The 17,653-nt window shown below is 39.6% G+C and overlaps 2 protein-coding genes across 2 annotated transcripts; both read right to left on the bottom strand.

The window, feature by feature from the left end:
- Positions 1–1,930: 1,930 nt before the first annotated feature.
- her13 (hairy-related 13) lies at positions 1,931–8,153 on the bottom strand. Its single transcript, XM_028464889.1, has 4 exons — positions 7,593–8,153; positions 7,421–7,507; positions 7,263–7,344; positions 1,931–2,985 (listed from the first exon to the last, which is right to left on the bottom strand). Exons 1-4 carry the CDS (start codon positions 7,677–7,679, stop codon positions 2,540–2,542), a joined length of 702 nt encoding a protein of 233 aa, XP_028320690.1. The 5' UTR covers positions 7,680–8,153; the 3' UTR covers positions 1,931–2,539.
- Positions 8,154–14,217: 6,064 nt separating this feature from the next.
- her8.2 (hairy-related 8.2) lies at positions 14,218–16,903 on the bottom strand. The gene is made up of 4 exons (XM_028465079.1): positions 16,592–16,903; positions 16,420–16,515; positions 16,262–16,340; positions 14,218–14,893 (listed from the first exon to the last, which is right to left on the bottom strand). Exons 1-4 carry the CDS (start codon positions 16,643–16,645, stop codon positions 14,547–14,549), a joined length of 576 nt encoding a protein of 191 aa, XP_028320880.1. The 5' UTR covers positions 16,646–16,903; the 3' UTR covers positions 14,218–14,546.
- Between the last annotated feature and the right edge of the window lie 750 nt (positions 16,904–17,653).

The raw sequence follows: 17,653 nt of genomic DNA, 5'->3' as shown, positions 1-17,653 counted from the left end.
TTGTTTTTCTAATTTGTGTGTGTCCTATATTTTCCACTATTATCATATGTGTATTAATTTTTGTTATTACTTTTAATTCATGCTTTTTTCATGTGTTGCTGTAAATGTGAATTTCCCCTCTATGGATCATCCATCCATTCCATTTTCAGACCTGCTTTGTCTTAGTTCAGGGTTGCAGGGGTCTGTTGGTGTCTTTCTCCAGTTCGCACTGGGTGCTCTGCGGGGTACACCCTGGACAGGGAGCCAGTCCATTGCAGGGCAACACACAGATAAATGACCACTCACAATGACTATCACTCCTACGGGCAATCTAGAGACTCCAATCCACCCTAGGATTGTGGGAGGAAGCCGGTGTACCCGGAGGAAGCTAACGCAGTACAGGGAGAACATGCAAACTACACACAGAAAGGATCAGAGTGTCCTCCCCAGGGCTTGAAACCAGGACCTTCTTGTCGTGAGGCGGACAAGTTAATCACTAAGCCACCTCTGGGGATCAATAGTTCTATTCTATTCTATAAGATGTCAATGTGACCACTGCAGGTACATATGGTGTCTCTTCCGTAGAGCCAAACCAGTGTCTGAACCATAGACACAGTGGGTGGAGTGACTGATCTGATGATCAAGTGTCAAGTAGAACGTAGGAAGGCCAGCATCATGATGGCTGCTCTCTTTAAAGTAGACGGGCCTGCTGTATCCTCTCTGATGGGTTTTGTTGCTTTGGCGCCTCTCTGTCAATTTGCAGCTTTGTCTCCTTTATTCAGATGTTCACACCCAGGAACCCCCCCCAATCCACCTTCCACCCCCATCCCCATCCTCTTCCTTCACTCATTCACTCATCCATTACCAGCCACAGAGTCCTCCTCCAGGCGTTCAGGTGACATTGACGTGCAGCACAGTTTTCACCAACTATCAGATGAGAAGTGCTTTTGTTTCGACACTGCTTTGTACAGTCAGAGTGAGGTGTGGGGATGAGCTGTGCTAACTGCTAACGCTGGATGAACCAGTGGGATTGCTGTCTGCTTCCAGACAGGATCTGACAGCCATTTGTTAACAAAGTCATTGAGAGGGAGGTGAGAAGAAAGACACTTCAGAGGTGAGAGTCTTTCATGTGCGCAGATCTGACCACTGAGGAGGTAGAAAGCCATGTATGAAGAGCACATGGTATGAATAGCATGACATCATCTAAACACTAAAAATAAAAGCTTAGTATGAAACAAGAACTAAACATTTGTTTTTATAATAACTAAATACGCTATAATGATACAGACATGGTATAATACCAGAGGACGTAGCCTGATGTTCTGAGTTTGAGCCTTGTTGATCACTTAAAATCACCTCAAATGTCTAAACCACATCAGATTGTGTTTGTTATCATTATAATATCCATTATTTAAATTTTGTAAAAGGGCCTATATTTTTTTTAACCTTTATTTTATTTTATTTTATTTTTTTCAGGGCAGCTGTGGCTACAATAGTAGTTTACCACCACTAAGTGTGGAGCGAAAGAATAATCCCTTAATTCTGTAAAGTGACTTTTAGTGTCCAAAGAAGTGCCATTTAAAATTGATGCATTATTATTATTATTATTATTATTTTTATTATAATTGTTATTATTATAATTGTTGTTATTATTTTAAAGTCTATATGTGGGCTAAATAATTTTCAAACTAAAAAGTAAATAATGTAATATTTACCAGGTTTGGTTTGGGTTCACTTTTTTGTTCTTTACAAACACTTGTTAACGCCCCATTTCTTTTCATAGACATTTATTATAAAACTCCAGAGTGCTGAATCATACCACACAGAAACTTCTCAATAGCACATTTTATTAGCAAGTTCTAAATCTTTACTTTACCTACAAAACATTTCCAAGTATTAATATAAGATTAAAATTGTCGAAAGTTATTCATCCAGATTAAACCTACAAGATTTTTTTTTGAAGTACAGTAGACATTATTTATATTAATCAAAGGCATAGTCAGTATCTAAAAAGAGCTTTTTTGTCTTCATTCATGTCCCATTTACACAGAAATACTTACAGACGAGTATAAGTGTGCTGTTTCTTTCCTGTCCTATAAGTGTGTTTAAAAGATCCTTCACATGTCATGAGTCACAGGAGGACCCAGACCAAGCTGTCACTACGAGGAAGTACTTTAGCCTGACAAGGCCCCAGGCTAAAGGAGCCCAAAGGAGAGGGGCCCCTCTAATGAGATAAGGGGAACTTCAAACATTTAACAGACTGAGGATCATTTTCTGCTTTTGTTGAGACTTTTCTAATTAGATGCTGTGCGGCCTATCGTGATGCAGATGAAGATAAATCCACAGTGGTGGTTGTCAATGGCAACAATTAGAATATGGGACATCGGTCCATGTGATCAGTGGGAATGTGTAGTCGTCACGGGGGTCACGGAGTGCAGACAGCCACAGACTGGCTGGTTCCCTTGAGTTGAAAGCTCCATTTCACATTAGAAGGGAAAGTTCTTAGTCCCTCCTTTAACGTATCCCAGCTGGATGTCATCGTCATCCCGACCCAGCAGCACTACCATGGCCTCCACATAGATCGAGGGTAGGTCCCAGAGGGCAGGCTCAGAGGCTCCCTGTTCTCCTGACCTTCTGACGAGCTCTGGTTGTGCTCGCTGTCAGTCTCGTCCAGGTCAGAGCACAGATCCTCACTGGATGTGTTGGATGGAGCCGGAGAGAAAGAAAGACTCCTTCCTCCAGGTGAGGACAAAGTTGAGGAAAGTGCATCGCCGCCACCATCGCCGTGCCAAGCGCCCGCGTTACTGTCGGTCACCAGCTCCATCAGGGCATCCTGGAGGTGCTCCTCGTTCAGAGGCAGGCTCTCCAGCAGGTGGTTGAGGAGTTCTGCAGCCACAGTGGCATCGATGCCAGGACAGCCGGACACGAACATGTGGACCTCGTGCATGCACTGGATGTATCCAGCTGCAAACCTCTCACTGGCTTCTTGGTTCAATGAGTCGGTTTCTGTGAGAGGAGAAATAAACATGGATTACAGTCACCAACACACGTGCTGGGTTTCCATTACCCTTGGAAATGGGACGTTTCGATATTGAAATGTGTCGCAAAAGCGCAATGGAAACATTTTTTCCACAAATACACGTCACAGAACGCTACATACCTGGTCACATGACCAAGACAGAGACATTTCTAAGCATTATACTTTAAAATTATTACTGCCACATTAGACAGCAAACAACAAAGAAATACAAAGCGTTACAAGGAGGTTTAGAGCATTTATCTTTCTGCAGCAAAGCCTCGTGGGATGAGATTTCACAAGAGTTATGAGGCCCCTCCCCAAAACAACGTTCAATTGAAACACGTTCATAGAGCAATTAGACTTTGTCAACGTTTGTGAAAATGTGTAATAGAAACACAGCTACTGATAACTTGTATTTCAAACTAAGATTTACAAGTCCAAACAGGACTCAATCAGTCTCCCTGATCATGTGAGGGGACAAAGTTGTGAGTAGGGGGGAGGGGTATTATACCAATTCCCCATGTTTTGCCTAACCATAATATCATACATACTGACCAGATGGGGAGTGGCTATACTTTAAACCCAGTGAGAAGCCTAATCTCACAGACAACACACCAGCTGTGTTTCCATTACCCTTGGAAATATGCAAAATCTAAATAGCACACAATAAAAACTGGAAATGGAAACACCTGAATTTTGAAAAAACACTCAAATATTACTCAAATGTTTTTACGCTTTCATGAGAAGGAATTTCAGATGTTTTGATAGTAAAATGTATTGCAAAAATGCGCCATGGAAACACTTATTCTGCAATTATACATCACAGAACGTGACGTACCTGGTCACATGACCACTTCTCTAAGAGGAAACATTGCGCGATATGTGTCGATAGAAAAGGAGACAAGACATTTCTTTGCCTTATACTTAAAAATGATTCACATGAGACGTGAAAGAACAAAGGAATGTGGAGTGTTATAAGGAGTGTTTGAGCTTCCGTCTCCCTGCAGTGAAGTCTCACGAGATGAGATTTCACGAGAGTTACGACCCAGAGAGCACGCATACGTCTCTCTGATGTCGGTCTCAGATCGTGCGTCGGCATTCTACTCCTAATGATTCATTTTGTGTGTTTTCCACCCAAATATGGAGAGATTTATACTAATTGAATGATCCGAGCTAAATAAAGGTTATTATAAGCTGTAGAGAGCTCGAGCTGAGCATCTTTAATCCATCATCCAAAGCCGATGTCTCCGCGACGTCTGCCCAATGAGCAAACGCTCTCCATAAGATGCAACTTCATTCATCTTGCCTACGTCGGCGAGATGTATGTGTGCTATCAGGGGAGGCTTCTGCCTAAAAAACCTTCCATTGAAACACTCTCAAAGTGCAGGGTTTACTAGGGGCCACTGTAGGCCTCTGCTTCGTTGGTGTCTGAGTTAGTCAGGAGGCATCCATGTTTTCTGCTGCTTCCCTCCTGCTAAGACGTGTTTGTGAGCTGTTCCACTTATTTCATGTGTGTTTGCTCATTTATATTTGTTCTCTATGTTCTTGTACATGCTTTAGCTTTATATAAGAGTTATAAGCTCCTGCTTAGCTGCACTTTTGTATTTGCAGGTCTCATTCATCTCTGTCATTAAAGAAAACCATTTGACAGAGAGGAGTGTGTTTCTTCACAAAGCGCAATTACACTTTGTCGACATTTAAAAATGTAGCTTTTATTTTTGCAAAAACCTGTAATGGAAACCCAGCTACTGACTACCAACCCAAAGCTAACATTCACAGAGCCAAACATAGCTGATTATCACGACTCAAGGCATTCAAACCTGATTCTGATCCTGAAATTCCTCCTCATGAAAGCTTTTTAATGATATTTGAGTGTTTTTTTAAAATTCAGGTGTTTCCATTTACAGTTTTTATTGCACTACTTAGATTTTGCACATTTCCAAGGGTAATGGAAACACAGCTACTGACTGTAGCCTATTTGAACACCTGTGGTCCACCGACATGTCTGTTTGGTTGGCTGGAACCAGTATTTACTGTAATCCTTGACCAGGGATTTCATGATTAAATTCAAGCCAATGTGTTACCATGATTGCAGAAAAGGGCAAATGGCAATAGTGGCTGTTTAAAAGATGTAAAAGATGTAAACTGTCCTGTTTGTGCTTCTTTTTATATATGTGACACATTTAATGGTAGATGAGGGATCAAATGATCGGACTGATTTCTACTTTAGTTGTTATGCTGCAAAGAAGTGGAACAAACTGCAGCAGAGCTGAAGTCAGCATCCAATGTGAACATTTTTAAATCAAAGTTTTTTCTCTACTGCATATGATTGAGAGAGAGATTTTTGGTCATGTGTTGATGTCATGATGATTTTACTGATGATTTTAATTGATTTTACTGATGATTTTAAATGTTCTTATTGATTTTAAACAATTGAATGTTTTATCATGTAAAGCACATTGAGTTGCCTTGAGTATGAAATGCGCTATACAAATAAATTTGCCTTGCCTTGCCTTCAGTATCAGAGTAGTATATAAGCATTATAACATACTGGTGTCACCTGCAAGCAAATAAACTAGTCAATCAATCAAAATGGAAGGAAACACAACAAACTGTCCACCCCTGTCTAACTTAGGACAAATGTGGACAAGTTTGTGTTCATTTTGATGGCAAACTTTTATTTAGCTTTAGTCATTTAGTCTTTTGACCAAAGTACAATTTAGTTTTAGTCAAAAATTTGTCATCAGGACCATTTCAATCATTGTTAGGGCTGGGTGAACCAAAACTCATACAGTACCTCGATATAATCTCGATATTTTTAACTCAACAAAGTTTTACCAGAAAGACAATTCTGGGTTAAATTTGCAGGTGCAAAGTGCCACAGAGGCACATTTATTAACAAATAGCTGCAAAATATGTGCCACTTTTGGCTTTTTCTCCTCCAAGGGACAGCACGTGTGAGTGAGTTCTGAAGTGTGGCTTGTTTAGTGGAAGGTTTTTGCTAAGACGCACTCAGCAATCCATCTAATTATGGTTTTCATGCTGTTCTGAAAAGTAACGACACCAGCCACTCTTAAAACAAGTATTTTAAAACAAAAATAAGCTATAAAATAAAAAATATAATGTTATATGCGATATTGTAATTTTCTACATCGCCCAAACAGGAATCTTGATATATCTTGAATCTCGATATATTATCCAGGCCTAGTTATAGTTTTAGGATTTTACTCGACTCAATCTGTCACAAACATAATCAACTAAAATATACAAGATAAGAGTTCATGCATTTTTAAAGATTCAGTTACCATGATATGGGATGATATTAATATTTGTAAATACACACAGACAGATTTGATGCGATCAAAGCGTAACACCACATTACCACCATTGAAAATATAGTTTCATTTTTATAAGTAGATAAAAATATAAATACATTTTCATATTGTTTTTGTTAGGAACCTTTTTAAAATAGTTATAGCCATAGTTATATTGTTACTTAAAAAACGTAGTCGACCAAAACTCCAAGTCGATAAAAACAACCTTGATTCTCCAGTCACTTTTTAAAAGAAAGCAAATGTTATGTTAAAATGACTGGACACAGTTTCAACACTTTGGCATCAACAACTGTATGCAGGAAAAAACTCAGAACAGATGTAGTCAAGTGGCGGCTCGAGGGTCACATACGGCCCTCGGTCTAATTGTATGTGGCCCCCAAAGTAGAAGTATAGAGTAAAAGACAAGAAAAACACAGAAAATACTCCAGAAACACAAAAAAAATGACACCAGAAATGCAGAAAACGCCTCAAAAAACATACAAATATACAGAAAATGACAACAAAACAGCACAAAAATGACTCTGCAAACCCACAACACTACAAACAAACATAACAACAACACAAAAACACAATAGAGCTCCAAAAGAGATACATTTTACAGGAAAAGACAAAAGAACAACAGAAATACACATATTTAACAAACATACACAGAATGATAGAAAAAAACACACAAATTTACTGTAAAAACCCTTTGTTCTTTCCTGTGTTGATGCTCAGATTGTTCATTATTCTGAATGCTGACATGAATGTACATTATGATAAAAGTTGTCCACCTCTGACTTAGAACGTCCACAAGTGTAGGCGTAACCTATGGTGGTTTATCTATAGGATGAATGTTTTCCCTGTGATTTCCATTAGATGACCTATATAGTCTATTTAGCCCTGGACACACATGTAAAGCTATAGTAAAACATAGGATCAGGACAGACCTTGGGTCCGGTTCTTCAGGATGTCCTCCACCTTCTTCACTGTCATCTCCAACACTTCTGCATTTTCCATCTTGGAGTGAAACTGTGGGCAGAGCAGAGCATGAGATCAGCTGTATTTGTTCTTTACAGAGCAGACCGAGGGTCAGTGAAGCACTCACGTCTGTATCTGCCAACAGACCCCTGAGCTCCAGCAGACTCTCATTGATGCGAGCGCGTCTCTTCTTCTCCACCTGAGGTTTCCTGATCTGGAACAGAAAGATGGAGGAAACTGGTTTGAATGGAGAGAATAAAAGGCTGGAAACACCCGATGCTTGAGTCCCAGTGACAGACCTTTCTGTCCGCTTTCTGGATCCCGTAACAGGACTCTTCGTGTTCCAGGCCGATGTCGGTGCTGCTGGGCCGAGCCGAGGGGGCCATGGTGGTGGTGGTGTGGTGGTCGGATGGCCGCGGTCGTTTTGCCTCTCGGTGGTTCCGTGAGGGGCAACAGACAGACAGACAGACAGACCGACGGACAGACAGGGGGAATCAATGGACTGTGTTTATTGTGTAGTGGTGGGAGGGAGGCGTGCTGCTGGCGCTCAGGCGGTGCTTAGTATTTATAGGAGCTCATTAGCATGTGAATGTGGGCCGTGCTGCTGGAGCTGAGGACAACAGACGCACACGGCAGGAGCCAATGAGCGCACGGCCTTTGTCGGCGCACAGGAGCTGCAGTGCGTGGCGCACGCACGGCCTTTAATGGCACAGTGTGTGTGTGTGTGTGTGTGTGTCATTTATTGAAATACATTTTAAACAACAATGTTGTTTCCTTCGTTGTTTACCAAGTATTGGCTGGTGTATATGTTTTGAATTTGCGCATTGTTTTAACGTTCAGCTCATCCCTTGTTTGTCCTGACAGTGCGCAGTTCAACCCACTCCCCCTTCCCCCCAGCCCCCCGCCCTCTGTGTGCGCGCCTTTGTGCCCGTGTCTCTGCAGTCTTTACCCGGCAGGGCCTGTTTGGCGGATGTAACGCGATGCCTTCAGTTGGCAGCTGCTCGCTGGCGGCCCCTTGGCCCAAACTGAATCAGCCGGGGGAATTAAGGGCCCTTCTCCAAAGAAAGCGACAGGTGTTGGTCTGCGCCTCGTTTGTTCTCACTGTTGTTTAGTGACTTCTGCAGTGTGTGTGTGCTCAAGTGCACACTCGCGTAGATGTGCAAGAGAATTGGTTTTAAGTCTGGTTTATTCATGCAATATATGAAATATAACATTTATAACGTGGATCTGCTCCTATTAAAACACGTGTTTGTTGCTGTGTGCACCTTGCTGTGCTGCTGGGTTTTGTGTTCTGTGCTTTCCTCAGAACCACACAGTGTTATAAGGTAAATCACACCCAGCTCTGCAGGATGAACGCAGTTTTTACGCACGGAGGGTGCACACGTAGATCCACAATAAGAAGCACTAAAGTAAAGTAGCCTACCCCAAATAAAGGAAGCGCCACAGACCTTTGAAGTGGAGGGTTTTGGCACCTCACCACCCCCAGACCCCCAGACCCCCGGCCCACAGCTCTTAATGGTGCAGGGGCTGTGGGGAGAGCAGCTGTCTTAGCTCGCTTTTGTTGATGAACTCCACTGAGGCACCAGGCGTCTCCCCCCCATACCCCCCCCTCTTTACGCGCCATACATGAGGGAGGGAGTCAGAAATAACGGCAGAAATAACGGGGGTCAGGATCACATGCAATCTCCCCCAAACCCAACAAGGACAACTTGTTTATCAAACGTTATCATAAGCACTGACCATCCCTTACGGTTAGTGCTTCCATGGAGACAGGCTCTAAACTATACTGACGGAACTCTTTGCTGAACATCTTTTTGCTCTGGACTTCTGCTAGTGGTCCATCTCTACCAGTGAGGAAAGTAATAGATTACAACTACTCACGTTACTGTAATTGAGTTGCTTTTAACAAAAACACATTATGTTCAACATGTGCATTCATGATGACCATGGATAGGTCTTTTTGGTTTTACTTTTTGTATTATTATTATTATTTTTTTAAGGAAAACTACATCCCTAGAACAGCTTTGGCCTTGGCTACACAACATTCAACATAACGCTCATGCAGATTCCTTCATTTATGATTTTGTACCTTCAGGCAAACAAACTTTGGTCTTAGTTTCTTTTTATTTTCCAGCAATCAACTTTTTGCTCAAAACATCCTTCTCTGTGTGATGCTGCCACCACCATGCTTTAGAGCAGAGGGTGATCGTTACCAAACATTATCTTGTCTCAGGGTAAAAAAGATCCATTTATGATTTTGAATCAATAACCTCACCCTGAATATTGTACTAAATGACTTTGTAAAAAGGTGTTTTTACTTTGATGTGCTATGAATAATAATGTAACATTTTAGGTAACAGTTATGGTATTAAATCTTGAAAAGGGGATATGTTAGTTTCCTTCCAACCTTAGAAACCAGAGGTGATAGTTATTGACTCACGTTACTGTAATTAAGTTGCTTTTATGGGTTTATTCCAATTGTGCAAGATTTGGCTCTTCCCTTATACATGAGATGTTTACTGTATGCAAAGGAACCGTGGCAAGAATTATTACCAAAAATAAACATGGAGGGTGAGAGTAACTAGTAACTTTTACTTTGAGTACTATTTAAATTAGCTACTTTTTACTTGTACTTGAGTATTTTATGTATGACTTACTTGTTCTTGAGTAAAAATTCAATCAACAGTACTTCTACTTGAGTAGGCTATATCAGTACTTTTTACACCTCTGTTAGAAACAATGTAGCATTAAATGTGTAAAAATAACGAAACACATTACACTAATTAAACCCCTTTAGTTATTCATGGTACCAGGAGGGGCTGTAGGTGAAGCATCCTTTACCCACAAGCCATCTTTATTAGATACCAATATTGAAGTAGAACGCCTTCAGTGTAGCATGCTCATTATTGGAGGATAATCATCTTGTTTGGTGCAGAAAATCAAATGAAACATGTATTATCTCAAATGTTTTGTCCTCTATTTGTTTCACACTTCTGAAAGCACCCACACTATCAGAGCAGAAGCTGGCCTCCAAACCTGTGCACAGCCACACTGCATAGAGGTCAATATTATGTTTCAGTGTTGTTAAATACACCTTAGAAACAGAAACAATCCCAGTACATCAATAGCACAGCATCATGCACAGCCCGTGCACTAACATGCTAGTTGAATACACATGGAGGAACTGCGGGGGCTCTAGTTATTCTGCACACTTTACACATCTGATCTCCACTGCACTACAGTCCCACTGTGACGTCCAAATAGGAATAAAGTACAAATGTATTGTAGCCTATACTCTATGCACACATTCGCTACATTAATTCAACCAACTGATTATTTTAGAGTCCAATGAATATGTGCAAGGGTTTCTCAAGAAATGTGCAGAGATCGTGCAAACTCCACAGTAAAGCCCAAGTCGTCTGAAACCTCAGTAATCATGCAAGTAGAGACAGTGATGTTCCTCTGTACCACATTATGTACATTCATGTCAGCATTCAGAATAATGACCGATCTGAGCATTAACACAGGAACGAACAAAGGGTTTTTACAGTAAATGTAAATTTTTCTGTCATTCTGTTCATGTTTGTTATGTATATATGTGCATTTCTGTTGTCAATTTCTGTTTTTTTTTGCTGAAAAATGTATCTCTTTTGGAGTCATATTGTGTATTTGTGTTGTTATTCTACAATTTTTTTTGGAGTTCTTTTAGTTGTCGTTATGTTTGTTTGTTGTATCGTGGGTTTGCAGAGTCATTTTTGTGGTGTTTTTCTTGTCTTATTGTGTCATTTTGTTGTCATTTTGTGTAATCTTGTATGTTCTTTCAGTCATTTTGTGTATTTCTGGTGTTGTTAATTTTTGTAGTAGTTTTGTGTGTTTCTGGAGTATTTTCTGTGTTTTTCTTGTCTTTTACTGTATTTTTGAATGTTGTAATTCTTTAGTATATGTTAGTGTATTCTTGCTGTTGTTTTGTGTATTTTAATATCATTTTGTGTATTTTAATATCATTTTGTGTGTTTACTTTGGGGGCCACATACAATTAGAGGGCCGCTGTAGCCCCCGGTCCATCAGTTGACTACGTCAGCTCTAGACAGTGGTAAGATAATCCAGTAGGTTTGTTTAACCCAGCCTGAGATAAAATGAATGTCACAAAAACCTTTTTTTAGTCTTTAGGGCATGATTTTATTCACAGATATTCATAAAGGAGTATCAGTCAAAGTCTCATTACTTCATGGCTGGTAGTCGAGATTAGCATACATTACATTGGGCTCCTGCTTTTTGGGGGAGATTGCATGTTCTCACAGAGTGCCTGGGGTCCTATTGGCCTTTTCAATTTCTTCCCACAGTCAAAACACATGTAGGTTTGCTCAAAGTGAGTTTTAGACGGTTCACAGGAGTGGATTTATGTTCGTACTCACCCAGACTAAAGTCATGTAAAGTACATTGAGCGTGTATTAGCACCTCTCTACCAGTTTTAGACCATTAGTGATGAATCTATATCACTGGCCATATGGAGCACTCGAATGACACATTAGCACATCTAATAGGACACTTATTCATAGACAGTTTGTCTAATGATGTGATTTTGCTGAAACTCCCTCTCACTATGCCAAAGCTTTCACAGAATGCAAACACTTTGCAACTATAAAAATAAATCAAGTCATATGAAGTCAATAGGAGAATAGGCTAAATCTAATACACAGCTGTGGGCGTCAGGGTCGGCTCACTCCCTGGGCCTCGAATATAGTTTTCTCAGCATTTTATTTTCTGGTGTTTCTCCTCCTTTGCCTGGCACATGGCTGGGACACGCGTCTTCTTTTGTTATGGTTCGTAAGACATTTGTGATTTTCAGTGTCAAACATGAGCCCATCAAAGATAAAGACATACATGCAGGTAGAAGTTTACAAGTCAAAGCACAGTTTTCAAAAGTTTAAATCTTACATTTCTTTTAGAAAATGTTTTACATTTGCTAATCCAAGGATCAGTTATTATTGTTAGTTAAAGATGACATTTTACTGTTGATTAAAGTAATACAATAATGGTTAAGATTGTTGATTTTTATTATTTAGGGGTCTATTGGATCTGCTTTATTTGATTATTTAGGTAAATAAACATGATTTGTTTAATGTGTATTTCGTTTTTTTTCCTAACATATAATTATTCTTATTTGTTAATTATTTAGACTGTGTGCGTTTTTGGTCAAACTGACATTTTAGAGTTAATCTGAGTGTCCTTGTTATTATTATCTGATTTGTATCATCGCTTACGTCCATGGTTGTTTAGATTTAGATTTAGAAGTTGAAATCACATGTTCTAAAACTGTTTGTCCTGACTGAGAATGTATTTTATTAACATAATTATTGAGTATAAAGACACATAATTATAGTATTACACACAAAAGAAACCATGAATATTAATCCATTCCAACAGTAGCAAACACTAAATAAATTCCTTAAACAGTGTTAGATTACGTTTTACAAATCAAAACTGTCTTTATTAATGATACATTATGTGGGAAAGTATACATTAAGTGTTTACAATTCTTCTCTTTTTATAACATATTATTTAGTAGGTTTTGTGATTTCTAATATATGTCAAAGAAAACAATAAAAGCGAACATGTCAAAATACAATGTGTTTTTTTGGAAAATGTGTAGAGTCACAGCTAAGAAAACATTTGATAGCAACCACAATGACTCTGACTGATGGAGTGCTGATGTGCTGATCATACTGGCTCCTTGTGCGACCTTTGGCTCACACACTTCCTGTTGTGCTGTAGTTAAAATCTCTGCTGGAAAAAAAAAGTCTATTGTGAGACTGGCTGTCACTCTGCCAAAACTGCCTGGGACACAGACCCAGAATGAAGCCGTTCTTATGTTACACTTGTTAATGCTTTGGGTTGTACTTTCACTTCATGTGTATAGTCAGCTTCTTTAACAGAAACAGACATTAAGAAGAGAAAAATGTGTTTAGTCATCTGAGAGAATGGAATATTTTCACCCATACAACATACTGTATTTGACCTGGTTTTTGATTTCTTTGTTTTATTTTACTTTAACCCAAAATTAGAATAAAGCGCAAACTCCTTTTTTCCTCTCAGTATAACTTATGTTCAGGTGTGTTGGTCAAGAAAGTTTGGCATTTGAGCTCCATAACATGAGAAGTACACCGTCAATCTGAATTAGGGAGGAAAACATTTTCTACGACATGAACCACACAGGCCGAGGCATGAATAGACCAACAAAGAGAAACTGAGCTGCATGAAGGATCCTGTGTCAATAACCTAAAGAATCAACCCTGGCTCTTTCGGTCAGAGGTCCTCAAATAGTCGTTTTTATATGAATATGCAAAAGCACTTTATAGGTATATGGATTAAAATGATTGCCCTTATTCAAATTTGTTTGCAATATAGTCACTTAATGGATATAATTTCAATGAAGGTGTCAATTTCATAAAGCCAATGTTTTATTTAACAAGTTATTTGATGGTATTATCCTGAACCCAAAAGTCTTCCAAACTCATCGTCAGTTTTCCATCCAAAATGCATTGTATAGGCAATCTACATTATAGATGGGCCTCAGGCAAGCTCAAATACATAACATATTTGCCCATAAATCTTTGTGGCCAACCCTTTCAAAAACAAGCAATTTCAAAATTTAAATTTTCAAAACATTATCTTTTGACCCATTGTGTTTATTTGGTTGCAAATAAACTCTTCTTTAATATTTCTAAGACAGCATTGGCAGATTTTTCAATATAAAGGTCTTTGTATGAGCTAATCGATGTCAAACTTAAGTTCAGTGACAATGATTTGAGTTTATATAATTTTTTAAAACTTTGTTCTCTTTACAGAAAAAAGCACAAGCACATGAGTGCTATTCGCCCAGGTGTATATTAGTTTTTATTATCATTATTTTTTAATGCATATAGGTTAATAAAGCTGTACAGAAGGAAGATATAGAAATCAATACAAGGACAATCAATGATCTAAAAGAAAAGCCTGATAATATCAAATAAATAGAGATGTTAATACAATAAATACATGAAAGATTAATAAGAGCCTTCTATAATGCAGGCTACAGGAAGTTGACTTCTGAAGGGAAGTACTAAAAGGTGTGTCATTCATACACACATTACACCTACACATCGATGGAACCAAACCGCCCCACACATTTGTCTTCTTAGCACCATATCTATAAGATACATAACAGAGGATGGTCTACAAAACTGGACAACCCCAATCCTTCCTCCACCAGTTCACCAGGGCCTCCACATCTCCATCAACTCCAGGTGGGACGTGCCCGGTCGCTCCTGATTCCCAGCCATGTGGCAGATGGACCCTCGTGCAGTCAGGGGGCTTCCTCTGAGGGGCGTGCCCAGGCTGCTTTGGCCAGAGGGGAGCTCTCTTCTGGGCGTCAGGGGCTGGTTGAGGGGCCGATTGGTGCTGGAGGATGTGGGCAGGGACTTGAGGAGGTGGTTGAGCAGACGTGATCCCAGAGTTTTGTCCATCCAGTCACAGGTGAGCAGCATGTTGTGAACCTCGTGCATGCACTGGATGTAGCCTGTACTGTATCTCTGCTGGGCTTCAAGGCCGACTGTAGGGTCTGAACAGGATGGGGGGGGGGGGGGGGGAGAAGCACATGTCAGTGATGTCATTGTGGGGTTACACCCATCCAAATACCAAGTGACATCCCCACATTCTATTATGGCTCCATCAGGATGCTCTCAACTATTTAGTTAGGAATGAAGAAGCCACTTGAACAGGAGGTGAAACACCAACAAGATTAAAGCGTAAGAGATTGTCAGGTGTGTCGTGGGAAATTATTAAATTTCACCTAATTGGTCTACACAATATTTTTGAAAAACAACACTGAACAAAGAATAAAAAAAATATTATAAATCTTTTTATTATTATTATTTATAATAATAAAAATAACAACAACAATATAGTTTTAGCTAGGACAGCAATAATATATAATATTGTATGTATATCATGGTACAAAATATATGAATACTTAAACATAATAAAAGGTTTTTGTTAGTTTATATATTGCCACTCTAAATTAAATTGATGAAACCTGTGTCGTAAAAATTAAATAGTATAATATTAATATTATGTACATGTTATGTACATTCATGTGTATGTATGTATGTGTGTACGTATGTATATAGGTTTGATGTGAATGTATAAAACTGGATGCATAAAAACTGTGCAGAATACATATTGAATGTATATTGTGAAAATAGTAATATAAGTTCAATTATTTTTGTGTGTGTGATATTATGTAGAATACCTTGTTTTGTTGTGATGGGGTAGATGTGTTGAAGCTTTGCTTAAACCAACACCCCTTTGGCTGAAGAATTGGACAATTGAGTGTTTGTTCTGTTCAAATTCAAATATATTTATATAAATATATTGTAAAGTTATATAATGTAAAAAGATGAGACAAAACTCAATTTAACAGAATAAATTTCAATTGTAGTTCTAATAAAAATTTACGTTTTTTTAATATTTGTATTCAAGACACTTTGATAACAATGACTACATATTGTTGATTGTACTTTGTATTCGAAAGAAGAAATATTTTTTGAGGGTCATAAAAACGTATTTCTTTGTGTTTATTTGATTCCTATTCAATAAAATTTGATAATAACGACTGTATATTTTTAATATAGGCTACAAAGTTAATTACAAAGTTAATTGGGGGATTTAAGAAAAGAAAAAAAAAGGTTGTAAAACTCTTAGTCAGAGCTGTGTCACAGCGCCCTCTGGCGGTTTGAGCACAATCTGAATTCAATGGGATCATTAGACGCTAATAATGCTCCTACAGTTAATGCTGCCCCCTGCTGGTGTATGTTAGGATAGGTGTCTGAGGAGATATTTAAACAAAAACGTCATCAATAATCGTGTTTTAACTGCACAACTCATCTATAATCTAAATACATAACAAGGTTGAGGTGATCGTTCTTACCGCTGACTTTGTGTTTCTGAATGTTCTGCAGGTGTTTCACAGTCATCTCTAAAATATCTGCTTTCTCCAGCTTGGATTGCTGTTGAGAACCAGTGAATCAGTCACATAAGTGTTTTTATAATGAGAGGAGATGAAATGAACGAGTGAGAAGAACTCACATCCAGCCTGAAAGCTCCGATCACTGTCTCCTTCAGCTGATCCAAACAGTTGTTGATCCTCTCCCGTCGTTTCCTCTCGATGAGCGGCTTCCTGAGCTGGAAAAGTGACCATGGATCAATCACTACCACGTCTCCAGCACATGATCAGACTGTCCATGTGTGATCAATATACCTTCCTCTCCTCCTTGGCACTGTGCTGTCTGTGGTCCATGGATGAAGCAGTCATGGTGTTTCCACTGAAGATCCTCTGGCTCCCAGCTCGTCTCTAGGGTCCTCACCGCGGTGCAATCCTCTTATTTATAGAGCTGCATTAGCATGTGAATGCTGCGGCTCTTTAGCTGCAGGACTTTCCCACACACAGGCTCCATCAGTCAGCACTGACAGGTCATTGGCTCCATTCAATAAGCAACAGAGAAGGCCTACATAGGGAAAGCATCGCTCAAAGCGACAGATGTCCAGCCTGAAACCACGCACCTCCCTCTCTCCATCCCTCCATCCCCTGCCTCCTCCTCCTCCTCCTCCTCCTCCTCCTCTCACAGAGAAGAACAACAGTGTGCAATTATCCAGAAGCCCCCCCGGGGAGCCCCCGTCCTTTCTTTTCTGGAGCAACACTACACTACCTGCAAAAAGGACAAATCTATTTCCTCAGGGCCCACAGGAACACAAAAGACTGACAAATCACCAGAGGAAAGAACAATGCACATGGACTTTATTTTAATTTTATTTTTGCAGCGAGAACACTAAAAACGTCCTAATTCTACCCTCCACCAGTGGTGATGGTGCTCACAGGCAGCAGTAAGCCCGCATGGACCATGTGAGGGGCCCTGAAAGCACTAGTCACCATTGACCTCCATCTAAAATCTGAAAAAAGAAAAAGAAATTGCTGCAATGGACTGGCGCCCTGTCCAGGGTGTACCCCTGCCCAGCGCCCAATGAGAGCCGGAAATTGGCCCCGGCAGAGCCCCACGACCCTGATAAACGGGAATTAGCGGGTTTGAAGATGGATGGATGGATGGATGATGGATGGATGGATGGATGGATGGATGGATTCAGATGTAGTCAGAGCCTTAGCGGAGTTAAATACTGCTGAATCTTTCCAGTGAAAATAAACATTTGAAGATGGTTTTTAATACAAACTTTGTCAAATATGTTCAGGTTTCACAGATTTTGTTGAAGTTTATTTTTGCAAAATAATATACAATTGTTAAATTGTAAAATGTTTTACATCCACCAC

The sequence above is a fragment of the Gouania willdenowi genome, chromosome 13, assembly GCF_900634775.1.
Source record: "Gouania willdenowi chromosome 13, fGouWil2.1, whole genome shotgun sequence".
Taxonomy (NCBI): domain Eukaryota; kingdom Metazoa; phylum Chordata; class Actinopteri; order Blenniiformes; family Gobiesocidae; genus Gouania; species Gouania willdenowi.
The sequence above is the reverse complement of the archived record's forward strand: the minus strand, read 5'-3'. Positions and strand labels throughout refer to the sequence as shown.

Bases quoted from the DNA above. Each gene is read 5' to 3' on its own strand.
- her13 (XM_028464889.1), bottom strand. From the start codon at position 7,679: ATGGCCCCCTCGGCTCGGCCCAGCAGCACCGACATCGGCCTGGAACAC. The intron at 7,345-7,420 runs GTGAGTGCTTCA...CTCTGCCCACAG, and splicing joins GTCTGTTGGCAGATACAGAC to TTTCACTCCAAGATGGAAAA. The intron at 2,986-7,262 runs GTCTGTCCTGAT...CTCCTCTCACAG, and splicing joins CCTGAAGAACCGGACCCAAG to AAACCGACTCATTGAACCAA.
- her8.2 (XM_028465079.1), bottom strand. From the start codon at position 16,645: ATGACTGCTTCATCCATGGACCACAGACAGCACAGTGCCAAGGAGGAG. The intron at 16,516-16,591 runs GTATATTGATCA...TCACTTTTCCAG, and splicing joins GTGCCAAGGAGGAGAGGAAG to CTCAGGAAGCCGCTCATCGA. The intron at 16,341-16,419 runs GTGAGTTCTTCT...GGTTCTCAACAG, and splicing joins TCGGAGCTTTCAGGCTGGAT to CAATCCAAGCTGGAGAAAGC.